The sequence below is a fragment of the Silurus meridionalis genome, chromosome 22 (genome assembly GCF_014805685.1).
Source record: "Silurus meridionalis isolate SWU-2019-XX chromosome 22, ASM1480568v1, whole genome shotgun sequence".
NCBI classification, from domain to species: domain Eukaryota; kingdom Metazoa; phylum Chordata; class Actinopteri; order Siluriformes; family Siluridae; genus Silurus; species Silurus meridionalis.
The window spans coordinates 18,901,230-18,916,857 of NC_060905.1; the positions used below are offsets into that span (position 1 = coordinate 18,901,230).

At 37.4% G+C, this 15,628-nt stretch overlaps 1 protein-coding gene across 3 annotated transcripts; it reads left to right on the plus strand.

The window, feature by feature from the left end:
* The first annotated feature begins 26 nt into the window (after positions 1-26).
* Positions 27-15,628, plus strand: fbxl6 (F-box and leucine-rich repeat protein 6). 3 transcript variants are annotated; one of them, XR_006923727.1, is made up of 11 exons: positions 27-199; positions 2,441-2,963; positions 3,080-3,238; positions 4,122-4,185; positions 10,220-10,351; positions 10,971-11,078; positions 11,185-11,298; positions 11,944-12,175; positions 12,686-12,801; positions 13,758-13,998; positions 15,423-15,628. XR_006923727.1 is itself a non-coding variant. In XM_046834438.1 (10 exons), the coding sequence occupies exons 2-10, from the start codon at positions 2,443-2,445 to the stop codon at positions 15,550-15,552; spliced, it is 1,572 nt and encodes a 523-aa protein (XP_046690394.1). In that variant the 5' UTR covers positions 29-199; positions 2,441-2,442; the 3' UTR covers positions 15,553-15,628. The 3 variants fall into 3 exon arrangements, 2 of the variants coding, with proteins under 2 accessions (XP_046690394.1, XP_046690393.1); XM_046834438.1 differs by lacking the exon at positions 12,686-12,801 and having other exon boundaries at positions 29-199; positions 12,073-12,175; XM_046834437.1 differs by lacking the exon at positions 12,686-12,801 and having other exon boundaries at positions 30-199.

A 15,628-nucleotide genomic window follows, 5' to 3' on the forward strand; every position in this document is an offset into this window, starting at 1 on the left:
CAAACGCGATTTGCAAAGCATTATGGGAAAACAGGAAGCAGCAGCAGAGGAAGTCTGTGGGTTATTGAGCGCTTTTTTTAAGTAGTTTTTAAAATAAATTAAGCTCAAGGTCCATTTTTTGCGATAACAAAGCAAGTGTGTAATCAGGTGTGTGATAAAGATTCGTACCGGCGAACACGCAGCGGATTTGTAGAAACAGGTACGTTGTGGTCGCTAATATTGAGACAGAAACAAACACACACGTTCCTTTTATTTCTATGTAACAAACTCGGTAATGTAACGGTATGAAGATTTACTTTGATCAAACAAATGTTTATTTTTATTGAAAAATCCTCCCTTATCATGAAGAACAGCTTTACACTCTCAGCATCCGGACACTTTTTACTGCGGTTAAACCAGCCACACTTTTCTTTGTATTATTGCGCGTCTAATCGTACACTTACAGTGTGGGTGTGGGGAGCGGTGAAAACAGATGTTTTCATTACAAAAATACATAAAATAGCAATACATTTTGTTTTCATCAAAGCACAAACAATACAGTTTCTTGTTTGTGGTGTAAAAAATGATATATATATATATATATATATATATATATATATATATATATATATAAATCAAGACCCATAATCAAACACTCTTAAAACATCTTTACTGTATGGTGTTTGAGACTGTACAGTAAAATGTAAAAGCTAAATCACCTTTATTTGACCTTCCTTTAAATGTTTGATAATTTATTCAATTCATCTTTACTCAGAGTGACTCTATCACTTAATTTATTTTCAGCTCGTTCTACTGTACAATTTTTAATAAACAAAAAATTTGTTCATTTGAATTCGTTTAAATTATTATTATTTAGAGTGTATTTGTCTATTACATTTATGAGCAAACCTATAAAGGGAAATGTTTTGTAAGTGTTTGAATGTGGAACATGATTAAAAATGCACTGAGGTTTTTAATGTTTTTTCTTTTTGTTTTTTTATAACAGAAACGCCTTTCTAAAGTGTCTTTACATAGCATAGCATAGCAATGGAACCGAACACCATGTTAATGTATAATTTCACCCAGATACAGCAGATATAGAGAGAAAAGCAGTGGGCTTAAGACAGATCCTTGCGGAACACCAAACTGTACCTTAGAGAGTGTGAAGAATTTACATCAACAAACTGGTCAAATAAGACCTACGCCAGGAGAGAGCTGTTCCCTTTATTCCAACAAAGTTCTCACGTCTAGCAACCAGGATAGTATGATCAATGGTGTCAAAAGCTTCAGTAAGGTCAAGCAAAACCCTTAAAGAGGCCTAAATCCTGACTGATACATTTCAAAAATGTTATTCCTAAGTAGATTAGAGCAGAACTGCTGTGCTACAACCTTTTCTAGATTCTTGGAGATAAAGGAGAGGTTTGATATTGGCCTGTAGTTGGACAGCTGACAAGGGTCAAGGTCAGGTTTCTTAATTAGGGGGTTGATACTGCAGTTTGAAGGATTTAGGTACAAAACCAGTGCTAATGAAAGAGTTCATTCATTTTAAAGCAGGTTCAATTACCTCTGAATTTATCTGTTTGAAGAAACTTGTAGGCGAGGGATCGAGAATGCAGGTTGATGATTTTGATGAGGAAATAAATGAAATGAAGGCATTCTCTTGAATAGGAATAAAACTTTTAATTGACTGTCTGTTATAATTACACTGCTGTCTTCAGCAGGGGTGTCAAACTGAGGTCCGCGGTGTAATTATATTTGGCCAGTGAGATCATATCAAATGTGTATTAGAGCTGCCCGCCAGTGTATAGCGCATATACCGCTAATACTACAAATCCCAGAATGCTTTGTTAGTGCTTTGGCTTGTCAGTCGAGACCGCTGAAAAACTCTGCCTACTCAGCACTCAATTTACCGATTTTGAAGCCCAGAAATGCAGATTTGATTTGCTCAGTAATCCGTTTGTGGTTGACGTGGAAAGCGCACCAACCAACCTCCAAATGGAGCTGATTGAACTCCAGTGTAGAGACACTCTCAAGTCAAAGTACGACTCTGTGTGTGCTGCACAGTTTTCATTTTTCTTCCCTAACACACTGCCCCAACTCCGTGCCCAAGCTGCTCAAACGCTCTCTATGTTTGGCAGCACATATCTTTGTGAGCAACTGTTCTCTTTGAAAAAGATGAACAAAGTTTTCAATAAATATTGAGTTTGGCCCATGACAGTTTTTAGCCCACTGTGAATTTGAGTTTGACACCCCTGGTCTACAGGGTTATTTATAAAATAGTTTGGATTTATATTAATCATCTGGGTTTTTTGCCTGATTTTTTCAACTTTATTATTAAAAAAATTCATGTAATCATTACTACCTATTGATGGTGTGCATGTGAGTGCAGTGCTTTTATTTCCTGTTCATTTTGCTACCATTTTGCTGAATAAAAATTAGTTCCTTGTCTCCTTTTTATTAGGAATGGATAGTTCTCATCAAGAAATATCAAATTCAGAGGAACACGAGACACCAGATAACAGTGGTCAATCATTCCAGCATGTGGCCACAGGTATAGATCAGAAAAATACCATAGTACACAAGAGAAAAGCAACCAGAAAAAGGACAGATAATCCAATTAAAGATGAGCAGAGCAAGAAAAAAAAGAAGTTCCAACGAGAGCAGAGACCCAATTACACAGTACAGCATGGTGAGGATATGCTTCTGCTGATATCAAACGTTAGTCAGTTTGATAGTGTTTGGAAACATAAGCGAAAAGGTTGCAAGAGGAAAAAGGCCAAAACAAAAGCCACATCAGTGAGGAAGAAGAAAGAACCTAAAGAAGTCTCTAAAATCACTGAAGAAGTTCTAGGGAATAATGGTTATTTGGAAGAATCAGAGGCAGCTTTAGGTTTTGCCTGGAGTCAGAGAATGCCAGTGGAAGTTCTAGTTAAGATTTTTGAACTAGTTGTTCTTCAGGATGGTGCAATACCTTTCCTCTGCAGGTGAGATGTAGTTTTTCAAAACTTCTTGAATATTGAAATGTTCTGAATGTTTTTTTGTCTACTTTTTTATTTAGCATTTTGGGTCATTTATTAATTGAATCGTTATTCTCTAAAAGGGCCGGCCGAGTTTGTCGTCTGTGGAATATCGCTGCTTCTTCACCAGCTCTTTGGCACAGCGTGTCCATTGGCTACTGCTGGATCGAACCTGGTAAGAGTCAGTTACCTGGAACTGAACAGAAGATTAAGAACACTGTAGACTGGCTAACGCAGAACAGGTCAGTGAAAACAGAATTTAAACTTGAGCTTTAAAATTTTTTTAACTGCCACAAAATCATTGTCACCCAAAGTAAAGATAAATTTAAAAAGGTTATGTTAAATATCTTTGTCATTAATTCACTCTCCTCTCTTTGTGAGATTAGTGAATAACCTGAGAACCAAGTACCAGTAAGACCAAACTTTCAAATTGCAACTTTACTGATTCTAGTTCCTCCTTTTATAGATGTTTCTTTTCAGGATTATGATGAGTTTAGGTAAGGAGACTTGAATGCTCATGTAAAATTCTTGATTCTCTGGTCATTGAAACATTTCTGTGACCAAAGTTGAATCATTGTGAGACCGGGTATCACACTACCACCCAGCTGTAGCTTCTTGACAGATGCAGCTAGCCACATCAGCATAGATCCACCACCAGACTTCCTTTGTTTTGTCTATTTCATCATACAACATACCAAGTAGGTTCTTGGCATCGTGTCTATTATGTACATTTTGAGATTCTGATTTAGTTTCTGTGTTGCCACACAGTTATACTCAATTAAAAGAAAAAGTCGGATAAAAGGTACGAATACAAGTAAAAGTGTGCTTGCTCATAAAATGTTCTGAGGGCTCTATTTGTGATAACATGGTTAAATAATAAATACCTTAAAATAAATATAAATAGTTAAAATATAATAGTTAAAATATTTTTAATAAAGTTTAAATAAATAAAATGTATTTAAAATAAATAAATGTAATTTAGCATTTTTAATCAGTGTTAGAGATATTTTTACATAACCGTTTTATCCATTTTATTTTTACCATGGGTGCCTCTGTCTTATGAAAACTTCTCAACTTCTATATTGTATGTTACAATCTAAGCTGTTCACATTTTGTTTTCTCAAGGTTCTCACAACTGAGGAATTTCAAGCTTTGTCACTGGAAAAAACATGTGAACTATGTTATACAGGTATTTTTTCCTGCCTAGTGCCAAAATGTTAAACAAAGTTTTAAATAATACTACAGTAATGAAATATTTCACAACAGTCAGTTATAACAAGGTTTGCAACTAACGATTATTTTGATAATTGATTTTGTTCTTTTCGAATAAATAGAATAAAATAAAATAAAAAAACACATTTAAATAAGCTGTTTTGCTTATTAAACTATATAGAACCATAATTCAGGGTATTTTTTATATAAAAGTGTACCAGATTTAGTTTAACTATCTTCAATTTAGACATTTTAAAGCTTATTGTGGCTGTTTGTTGAGGAGTGCATGGGGATTTCTCCTTTTAACAAATTCACTCCTGCTGGGTTGGTTCTTTTTGTTAAAAAAAAAAAAAAAAAAAAGTGCATTTGAGTATGCAAAGTGTAATTTGTGTAAATCAACATTTGTATTGTTTTTAATGATAATTGAAGATGGCAAGTTGACAACCATACTTAAAAAAAAAAAAGACATTTTGTTCACTTTTGATGATATAAGTATCTAGATCAATATAATTAATTAATTTTTTTGTAAAATAATTAAATGATTTGCATAAATTAAATATAAAAACTTTGAAAACTGTTTTAGTAGACAAGAGTAAAAAGAAAATAGAAAGGAGAAATGCAGCAAGCTACCGGGCTTTAATTGTTTAATTTAATTGTTTGCCTCTGATGTTATTTTGTTTGTTCGCACCGTTTCGAATTGAATCCTTCACAATGTCGTGAGCGAGATGATCGCACAACCTGATGCTCACAAGTCACTACAGAACAGATCCAGTGCGACTTTCCCGAAGTTACAAACAAACAGTTTACACAATAACACTTTATTAAACTGTGCCATTTTCCCAAACACTGTTCGGAAAGCTGTCTCATAACTGAGGGGCTTTATAGGAGAAAAATCTGTTTCCTGCTTCATTATTTGAGGTACCAACAAATAGTATCAACACCTTTTGATCTAAGTAGGCGTAGAGGACCATATTGGTACAAAAGTTCACTCAGATACTGTGGCGTGAGAGCGTTAAGTGATTTATACGTCCGTAGTAGTATTTTATAATCAGTGTGAGATGTAATTGGGAGCAGTGTAGATGATTAAAACAAGGGGTGATGTGATCATATTTTCTAGATCTAGTTTGAACTCTTGCTGCTGCATTCTGAACTAACCGAAGCTTATTTATGCACTTACTCGAACACCCAGACAGTAAAGCGTTACAGTAGTTTAATCTAGATGTAACAAAGGAATGAACTAGTTTTTTTGCATCCTGCAACGACATCATATTTATAATTTTAGCAATATTTCTAAGGTGAAAGAAGGAGATCCTGGTAATATTATTCACATGAGCCTCAAAGGAAAGACTCGGGTCAATAATCACACCAAGATCTTTGACTGCTGTACACACTGAGACAGAAACACCATCCAGAGATGCTACGTAATTGGAAAGTTTACTTCTAGCTACACGTGGTCCATCTTATCTGAGTTGAGTGGTGGACCAATGGTGGATCCAACCAGTGGATGCTTGATAACTTCCTTCTGGAAGTTATCAAGCATCAACTGTCTAATGTCCTTTACACACTCAACATTTTTAAGCTGATCTCTCTCATCTGGCTTTGCTGAAATACAGTGGTGTGAAAGTGTTTGCCCCTTCCTGATTTCTTATTTTTTTGCATGTTTGTCACACTTTAATGTTTTAGATCAACAAACTAATTTAAATATTAGTAAAACATAACACAAGTGAACACAACATGCAGTTTTTAAATTAATGTTTTTATTTTTGAGGGAAAACTAAATCCAAAACTACATAAACCTGTGTGAAAGTGTTTGCCCCCTTGTTAAAACTGTGGTTTATCACACCTGAGTTCAATTTCTCTCTCCACACCCAGGCCTGATTACTTCCACACCTGTACGCAATCAAGAAATATCTCAAATAGGACCTGGCTGACAAAGTGAAGTAGACCAAAAGATCCTCAAAAGCTAGACATCATGCCGAGATCCAAAGAAATTCAGAAACAAATGAGAAAGAAAGTAATTGAGATCCATCAGTCTGGAAAAGGTTATAAAGCCATTTCTAAAGCTTTGGGACTCCAGCGAACCACAATGAGAACCATTAGTCACAAATGGCAAAAACATGGAACAGTAAAGAACCTTCCCAGGAGTGGTCAGCCGACCAAATTTACCCCAAGAGCACAGCAACGACTCATTCAAGAGGTCACAAATGACACCACAACAACATACAAAGAACTGCAGGTCTCACTTGCCTCAGTTAAGGTCAGTGTTCATGACTCCACCATAAGAAAGAGACTGGGCAAAAATGGTCTTCATGGCAGAGTTCCAAGACGAAAACCGCTGCTGAGCAAAAAGAACATAAAGGCTCGTCTCAGTTTTGCTTGATGAGCCCCAAGACTTTTTGGAAGGTGTGTGTCCCATTACATCTGGTGTAAAAGTAATACCGCATTTAATTAAAAGAACATCATACCACAGGTGGTGGTAGTGTGATGGGGCTGGGGCTCTTTTGCTGCTTCAAAACCTGGAAGACTTGCTGTGATAAATGGAACCATGAATTCTGCTGTTTACCAAAAAATCCTGAAAGGGAATGTCTGGGCATCTGTTCGTGACCTTAAGCTGAATCGAACTTGGGTTCTGCAGAAGGGCAATTTTCCAAAACACACCAGCAAGTCCACCTCTGAATGGATGAAGAAAAACAAAATGAAGACTTTGGAGTGGCCTAGTCAAAGTCCTAACCTGAATCCTACTGAGATGATGTGAAATGACCTTAAAAAGGCAGTTCATGCTCAAAAACCTTCCAATGTGGCTGAATTACAACAATTCTGCATGGATGAGTGGAGCAAAATTCCTCCACAGCGCTGTAACAGACTCATTGCAAGTTATCACAAACGCTTGATTGCAGTTGTTGCTGCTAAGGGTGGCCCATCCAGTTATCAGTTTAGGGGGCAAACACTTTTTCACACAGGGCCCCAAGTTCTTTTGGATTTTATTTTCTCTTAATAATAAAAACCTTCATTTAAAAACTGCATGTTGTGTTCACTTGTGTTCTCTTTTAATAATATTTTAATTAGTTTGATGACCTGAAACATTAAAGTGTGAAAAACATGCAAAAAAAAAAGAAATAAGGAATGGGGCAGACACTTTTTCACACCACTGTGTACAGCTGTGTATCATCAGCATAGCAATGGAAACGAATACCGTGTTTAAGTATAATTTCACTGATAGACAGCAGATATAAAGAGAAAAGCAAAAACAAGTAAAGAGCCAAAACCCTGATCAGAGGCCAATAGCAGGTCATTTACCACCTTAATTTTCGCGCCGTCTTTGTGCTATGATGAAGCCTATATTCTGACTGATACATTTCAAAAATGTTATTCCAAGGTAAATGTGGGCAGAACTGCTGTGCTACAACCTTTTCTAGAATCTTGGAGATAAAGGAGAGGTTTGATATTGGCCTGTAGTTGGGAGGCTGACATGGGTCAAGGTCAGGTTTCTTAATGAAGATAGATTCAATTAAAATGGTGCGAACAAACACAATCTAAAAGCAGCAAATAACATCAGAGTAAATGATAAATTTTTTGTAAATGATTATAGTCACAGTCACTGCTGTGGTATTTAGCTAATATTTATACTTTTTTGTTTGTTTGTTTGTTTTTTTAAGCCTGTTAGCTTGCTGCGTTTCCATTCTATTAATATAACATTTTTCTGCTACAACAGTAAACTTGTGTTTTCAAACGTGATTTGCTGCAGTTTTATTATACGTTCAAATGCTTGTTTTAAGTGTTTGTATATTTAACATATGCGTTTATCATTTAATTATTATACAAAATGTAATTAATTATATATTCTAGCTTCTTATATCTTGACAACTGAACTAAATTATTATTTTATTTTTTTTAAACGAAAATTGTAAAAAAACAATATATTTTATATAGATTTTTTTTAGCATGGTTGTCAACTTACCATCTGCAAAATGCAATACAAATGTTGATTTACACAAATTGCTTTACCTTGCATACACAAATGCGTTTTTTTGTTTATTTTACAGAAAATAAATGAATTTGTTCAAAGAAGAAATCCTCCATTCACTCGTCAACAAGCAGCACTATAATCTTTAAAATGTCTAGATTAACTTAATATGAGGCTTTTGCCACATTGTTTTTATTCCCTGTTAATTTTGCTACTGTATTGAATAAAATCTCGAATTATGCTTATTTTCTATGAGGGTAGAAAAATATGCTGATCAGCATCACTAAGAGCTTTTCTATAACTCAGTATTTCAAGCAGCATGAAAGGAAAATCTCTTGTCAATTTATTTTGACTCTAAGTTCTAATTTCAGAGTGGTCTCTTTTAAGGTGTGATCATTATACCACAGTAAATCTTTTTTTTTTTTTTTTTTATTTCTGATCATTTTGGACTTAAGGGGAGCTCCATCATCTAGAGTGTAACGGAACGTTGATTCTAGACATTCAGTGGCCCAGTCGAGCTCTGCGGGGTCTGACATAGATCTAATTAATATCGACAACTCGGTCTAAAGAAGTTTTACATTTGTGATGAAATTGCAAATTCTACGAGAATATCAGAGTAGGGCCCTGGGGGTCTATAAACAATAATGAATGGAATTTACTGAGCTTTTTGTGTGACACTCAGATTATTATTATTATTATTATTATAAATAGCTGTGACACCGACTCCTCTGCTATTAAGATGGGGCTGGTGTATGTAACTAATCCCAGGAGGACTCCCTTCATTTAATGCTAGATATCCGTTTAGTTTAATCCAGGTTTCTGTCAAACACATTATATTAAACTCCTGGTCGGTAATAATCTCATTTATATGCAGCGTTTTGACATGAGAGATCAACAATCCTATCTATAGATTAGAGGTGCTGGCTGTGCATTCATTGTTATTTAATTTAATGTTAATTAGGTTACTTAAACAGACTTTTTGAGAATTTCTACAATTTGGTCTTTGGCTTCGCTCATGAAACAGACAGTCTTAATTTGGTGGACCTTGACTGACAACTCTGTGCAGCTAGCAGATGGTTGGTTTAGCCCGTTGTCTGCTTCCTGGCCTTGGCTCTGGATAGTCACTGGTTAACTAGTTTTGAGACTGTGACCTATACCACAAGAAATAAAAGCAGCACTTTCCTGAGTGGAATGGATACCATGGCTAACCATGGATAACAGGCCAGCCTTGCCTTCAAAATTGCTTTCCACATTGATTTCTTTCGATTAGTTGTTGCAGCCCTAGTTATAACTGTACACAACATTGTTAGGAATCATGTAGATTGATTATATATCATCAGCAGATATACTGTGTACTATGTAGTATGCTGCTGCATGTGCAAGCATAAACACACACACTCAAACATATCTTCATGAGAGTCTGTTTCAACATAGCCTTTGATGGTTATGGAGGCTGCACTTGGGGAAACATTTAAACATTTTAGCTTGCCTACATTTTTTTAATTGATGATGGATCTTTTCACTTTACTTAACTGAATGTTTCTTGACATAATATAGCACTAATAGGGCTTTTGAGTACCATTTTCTCTGCACAAGACAACTAATGCTGCAAAGCACATTAAGAAGGCAAGAAATGTCACACATTAACTTTGTATAAGGTGACCTAAAAACCAGTTGATGACCTCGTCAGTCTGATGAGAGAATACCATGAGTTTGCCAAGCTGGCATCAAAGCTAAATTGAGCTACTTTGGACAATCTAAAATATTAAGATACTACATAATTCCATATATGTTTTGTCATAGATTAGATTTTTCAATATTAATGTACAATGTTGAAAATAATAAAAATAAAGAAAAACATTCATCACCTTGAACTCTATGTATGTATTTTACATATTCAGTTGCACTTTGTTAATTTGTACTATGCAGCTATTTGCAGTTCTGGTAGATGGGTAGATGCAAACTGCATTTTGACTACATGTACAGTGCCCTGACAATACATTTGTATTTTGTCTATATTTGTAAATACATTTCTATCTGTCTATAGACGATCTCAAATGCCTGCTCGAATCTCCAGTCACTAGAGCTATTTTACTGCCTGGGTGTGACAAAAGAGGCCTTTCAAAATCTAGGAGATGCATGTCAGTATCTTGAGAGCATAAATGTGCAACACACAGAGGTATGTATGGAATGACTGCTTGTTGAAACTTCTTTTCAAGACCAATAATTCTGATGTAATGGTCATGGTGCTCTGGTACCACAGCAACAACACTACTACTTTCATATTTATGAAATGTTTAGTTTCTGTACTGGCCCCCCAAAGCTGCATCAAGAATGTTTACTGTGGATTGTATGTACACTGAACAAAATTATAAACACAACACTTTTGTTTTTGCCATTTTTTGAGCTGAACTCAAAGATCTGTTGTGGAGATGTGTTGCACTGCGTGAGGCAAATAGTGGTGGCACCAGATAGATAGATACACACACACACACACACACACACACACACCCTTATTGTGGCCAGCCTAAGGCACACCTGTTCAGTAATCATGCTGTCTAATCAGCATCTTAATATGCCACACCTGTGAGGTGGATGGTCATCTGGGTAAGGGAGAAGTGCTCACTAACAGATTTAGACAGATTTGTGAACAATATTTGAGAGAAATAGGCCTTTGTTTACATAAAAAAAGTCTTAGATTTTTTAAGTTCAGCTCATGAAAAATGGGGGCAAAAAAAGTGTTGCGTTAATAGTTTTTTTAGTGTATTTATAAATGTATTATATATTTTGCAATATAGTTTCAGGATGATGGTCTGCTGTCTTTCCTTGAAACTTTTGGGAGTCAGCTGAGAAAGATTTCCTTTACCCGCAGTTCAAAAATCGACAAACTTCTCAACGCTTTGTGTGTAGGCACATTTTTAATTTGTCACCATGGAAACATTCTAATACAGTGCGGAATTAAAAATTACATTGTGTTGAAAGTAAGGAATAATGTTATTGTTTTTATTTTAGAGGGGTTCATGTCCTGATCTCAGGTTTTTGGAGATCAATACCAAGTTAGACAGTGGATATTGCCCCCTTCCTATTTGTGTACAAGCTTTACAACTTGGCTGTCCCAAACTACAGGTATGCTGTTTTTTTTGTTTTGTTTTTTAAGCATTTCACCATGCATGCCAGTCAAAAGTAGTTAATTTTGCATGTGATGAAGAAATGGGGGAGTGGTAGCTCAGTGGTCAAGGTTACTGACAGGAAGGTCGGGGGTTCAAGCCCCAGTATCACCAAGCTGACACTCGTGGGCCCTTGAGCAAGGCCCTTAAACCTCTGTGCTCCAGTGGCACCGTATCGTGGCCAACCCTGCGCTCTGACCCCAGCTTTAAGCAAGCTTTAAGCAAGCTGGGGTATGCGAAGAACAAATTTCACTGTGCTGTAATGTATATGTGACGATGCTATATGTGATGAATAAAGGCTATTCTATATTCTAATGCAATGGTAATTACCTTTAAAACATAATTGTAACCAGTACACAATAAAAACATTTTGTTAACTCCCAAATTCATTCTGATTAATCAAACCCATTTCCACAGTTTATACACAGTCCATAGTACTTTTCAAATAAATGTAGTAAATTAAATTACATTTTTAAATGAATTTTTATTCAAACATTCTTGATATATGAATTTTAATTTAATGCTCTAAATTCTATGCTACAGAGTTAAATTTTGATTCAGGCTGAATTTAAGCATTATTTTTTGTGGATTTTCTCCCATGTAGACTTTTAGGTTGATGAACATTAACCCTGTTCCTAAAATGATTCGCAACACACCTAGTTCCACATTTGGCTTCCCCATGCTAGAGGAGTTGTGTATAGCCTCTTCATCTCATTCCTTTTTGAATGACCAGGACCTGCTTAATATCCTGCATGGCTCTCCCCATCTGCGGGTGCTAGATCTGCGAGGATGCTCTCGCATCACAGCCGCTGGACTGCATATGCTGCCTTGTGAACGTAAAAATCTTATACATACTGTTTTATTACAGGCATATAAATTTCTAAATGTATAAAAAATACACTATGTACAAACATTTGTGGATACCTGACCATAAGATTGTGTTTTGTTTTGTTTTTTGGAGGGGGGGTTCCACATTCTACATTAATCAGGATGATAATAATAATCAGCTTTACTGTCCATATATTGGTTTATTGTGTGTTCACACAGTAATTTATTTCCAGCCTATAATTCATTTATTCAGCCTATAATTCAAGCCCCCTTTTACTGTTATAATAACCCCCACTCTTATGAAGAGATGTTCCACTAGATTTTGGAGTGTGCTTGTGAAAATTTGCACTTATTCAGCTACAAGGTTGTTCGTAAAGTCAGGTACTGATGTAGGTGAGGTGAGAAGGCCTGGGGTGAGGTCAGCACTCACATTCATCCCAAAGGTGTTCAATAGGGTTGGGGCTATAGCATGAGATCTTCCATGCCTACCCATGTAAAGCATTGTCATTCTGAAACAGGTTTGGGTCTCCTAGTTCAGGTGAAGGAAAAATTTTATGCTACCACATCCGAAGACGTCCTATACAAATGTTTGCCTGCATCTTTGTGTGATAAGAATCACACATGGCTTAAAAATGTAGGTGTCCAAATACTTTTGCTTATATAATGTGTTAATAATTTTTCGTGTACTCGTGTATAGTGTATACACGAGTACACATGTATTTCGTGTATAGACATTTATTGATGATGAATGAGGAAAATGAGAGAGAGAGAAGGTTGGATGGTGTGGAGTTGTTGTAGCAGGAAGTGGACAGGATTAGTAAGGAGGAAGTGAGAGCAGCGATTAAGAGGATGAAGAGTGGAAAGTCGGTTGGACCAGATGACATACCAGTAGAAGCATGAAGATGTTTAGGAGAGATGCAGTGAAGTTTTTAACCAGATTGTTCAACAAGATTCTGGAAGGTAAGAGGATGCCTGAGGAATCTAGAAGGAGTGTGCTGGTACTGATCTTTAAGCATAAGGGAGATGTGCAGACCTGCAGTAACTACAGGGGAATAAAGTTGATCAGTCACACCATGAAGTTATAGAAAAGAGTAGTGGAAGCCAGGCTGAGAGAAGAGGTGGCCATCTTTGAGCAACAGTATGGTTTCATGCCGAGGAAGAGAATGTGAGGGTGGTGCAGGAATTGTATGAGTACAGTGTGACAGCAGTGGAGTGTGCAGTAGGAACAACAGACTGGTTCATGGTGGAGGTTGGTCTGCATCAAGGATCGGCTCTGAGCCCTTTCCTGTTTGCAGTGGTGATGGACAGGTTGATGGACAGGTTGATGGACGAGGTCAGACAGGTGTCTCTGTGGACTATGATGTTTGCAGATGATATTGTGATTAGTGGTGAGAGTAGGGAGCAGGTTGAGAAGAGCCTGGAGAGGTGGAGGTACGTGCTGGAGAGAAAAGGAAAGAAAGTCAGTTGGAGTAAGACAGAGTACGTGTGTGTGAATGATACTTTTTTCTTTTTCCCTGTCATTTCACATTATTACACATAACTTTATTTACAGACATCTTTGGTTTTAATTCTTTAAATTCTTGGTTTTAGGTCTGGAGTGTTTATACTGGGGGCTGTATTTCAATAGTAAAGTCATGGTGGCATCAACCAAAGGCATTCCCATGCTCACACAGAAATGGAGCCATAGCCTTCAGGAGCTGGATCTCACCAACCAGCCTTTCTCAGAAGAAGACATGGAGATTGCAATGGGACATCTAGCTCATGGCACTGGAGCAGATTCCTTTCATTCTTTGAATCTCAGTGGGACCAAGATCACATCGGGTGCAATCAGGTATAATTGCAGTAGCAAGCAATGAAGAAATGTTTTCAGTCCCTGGTGGTCTAGTGGTTAGGATGCGGCTCTCTCACCGCTGCGGCCCGGGTTCGATCCCTGGTCAGGGAACCAACCCCAGCCACTCTTATTGCCGGTCCCAAGCCCGGATAAATGGGGAGGGTTGCGTTAGGAAGGGCATCCAGCGTAAAAACATGTGCCAAATCAAACATGCAGATAATCCGCTGTGGCGCCCCCTAATGGGAGAAGCCGAAAGAAAGTTTATAGAGTATATTACAGTGGAACCCGGTTATCTTGCCCTCGGTTACCTCGACAACCCTATTAAGTCGACGTTTTTGAAGTGAAACCGCCAAATTCTCGCTTTTTCTAAGCATTTTTTATCGGTTATGTCGACTTTTTTTATGTCGCCGAACCCTAATATCTCGAGCACAAGGGGGGGGAAATTTGCCATTTAACGTCGGTTATCTCGGTGCAGCCGCAGAAGAACTTGCGGAAGTGGCGGAAAAATCAAGTCTTACAGCTGCTACAGGAGTTGTATTGTATACTGGTGAATCTCTCTGTTAGTTAGTGCACATATGCCTTTTGTTGTTAAATGTTATGCGATGAACGGGAGGCGAAAGCCGCGCTTGGCGGCGCGGAACGTGTGATGACCATCCAAAAGCATAGAATGAACACCGGCAGGATCGGGGGGAATCCGCGGTGCGCTTTGGGAAGAAAAGAGCAGCCGTTGAGAGAGTGCCGGTGGAAAGACACGTACCGGGATACGCATGAGCGATAACAACGACCGCCGTGAACCAACATATACCAACAATAACGGAGCGTGAGAGTGTGGAAGTTTAAATAGGAGCTGGTGATGATGCTAAACGAGCACCATATGTGCGCGATTGAAGCGGAGCTTCAGAGAAAGCGTCCGAGAAAGCACCTGACACGCTGAAGGGGGCCGAAGGGGGGCGTGGCAGGTGGATTCCTGACAGATAAACATGTACTGTATGTATTTTTATAACATGCCTTCATCAAACAAATCGCGGCAACGCTGTTGTGTAAAAAAACCCTTCAAAACACGTGCATGCACATTCTCATTTATTAACGCACATCATGTACATAAAGAAATTTCAAGCACGTTAATATATTGCCGCCATTTTTATTTTCGTTTATCTCGATCATCGGTTACCTCGATGTTTTTTTGCGACCCCCTAGGACATCAACATAACCGGGTTCCACTGTAATTGGAATTACCTGTGAACTTCGCCGAGCAAGCAAGTTTTTAAATCCTTGTTTGTTCTTGATCATTTTCGGTTTTGTGTTCAACATTTCCTGTTAGATGACCAGCAATGTACAACAAGCTACAAATGACACGTGTATCTTTTATAAATATATATATTTCTTTTACAAATGAGAGGTAACATTGAGTGTCATTTTTACAGGTTACTAGTGGGCCAGTCTACAGCTCTTAGCTACTTGAATCTGTCATCATGCCGTTACCTTCCGCGGGGACTCAAACGAATTTATCGTGGACAAGAAGACGTACATCAGCTCCTGGACAAGTTAAATTGATGAATTGTGTAGTTTATTTTTTCATGCTATTGGAATGCATTTTATGACCTATCGTTAAAAATGTATGTTTAACATA

Bases quoted from the DNA above. Each gene is read 5' to 3' on its own strand.
- fbxl6 (XM_046834437.1), top strand. From the start codon at position 2,443: ATGGATAGTTCTCATCAAGAAATATCAAATTCAGAGGAACACGAGACA. The intron at 10,352-10,970 runs GTATGTATGGAA...TTTGCAATATAG, and splicing joins TAAATGTGCAACACACAGAG to TTTCAGGATGATGGTCTGCT. The intron at 11,299-11,943 runs GTATGCTGTTTT...TCTCCCATGTAG, and splicing joins TTGGCTGTCCCAAACTACAG to ACTTTTAGGTTGATGAACAT.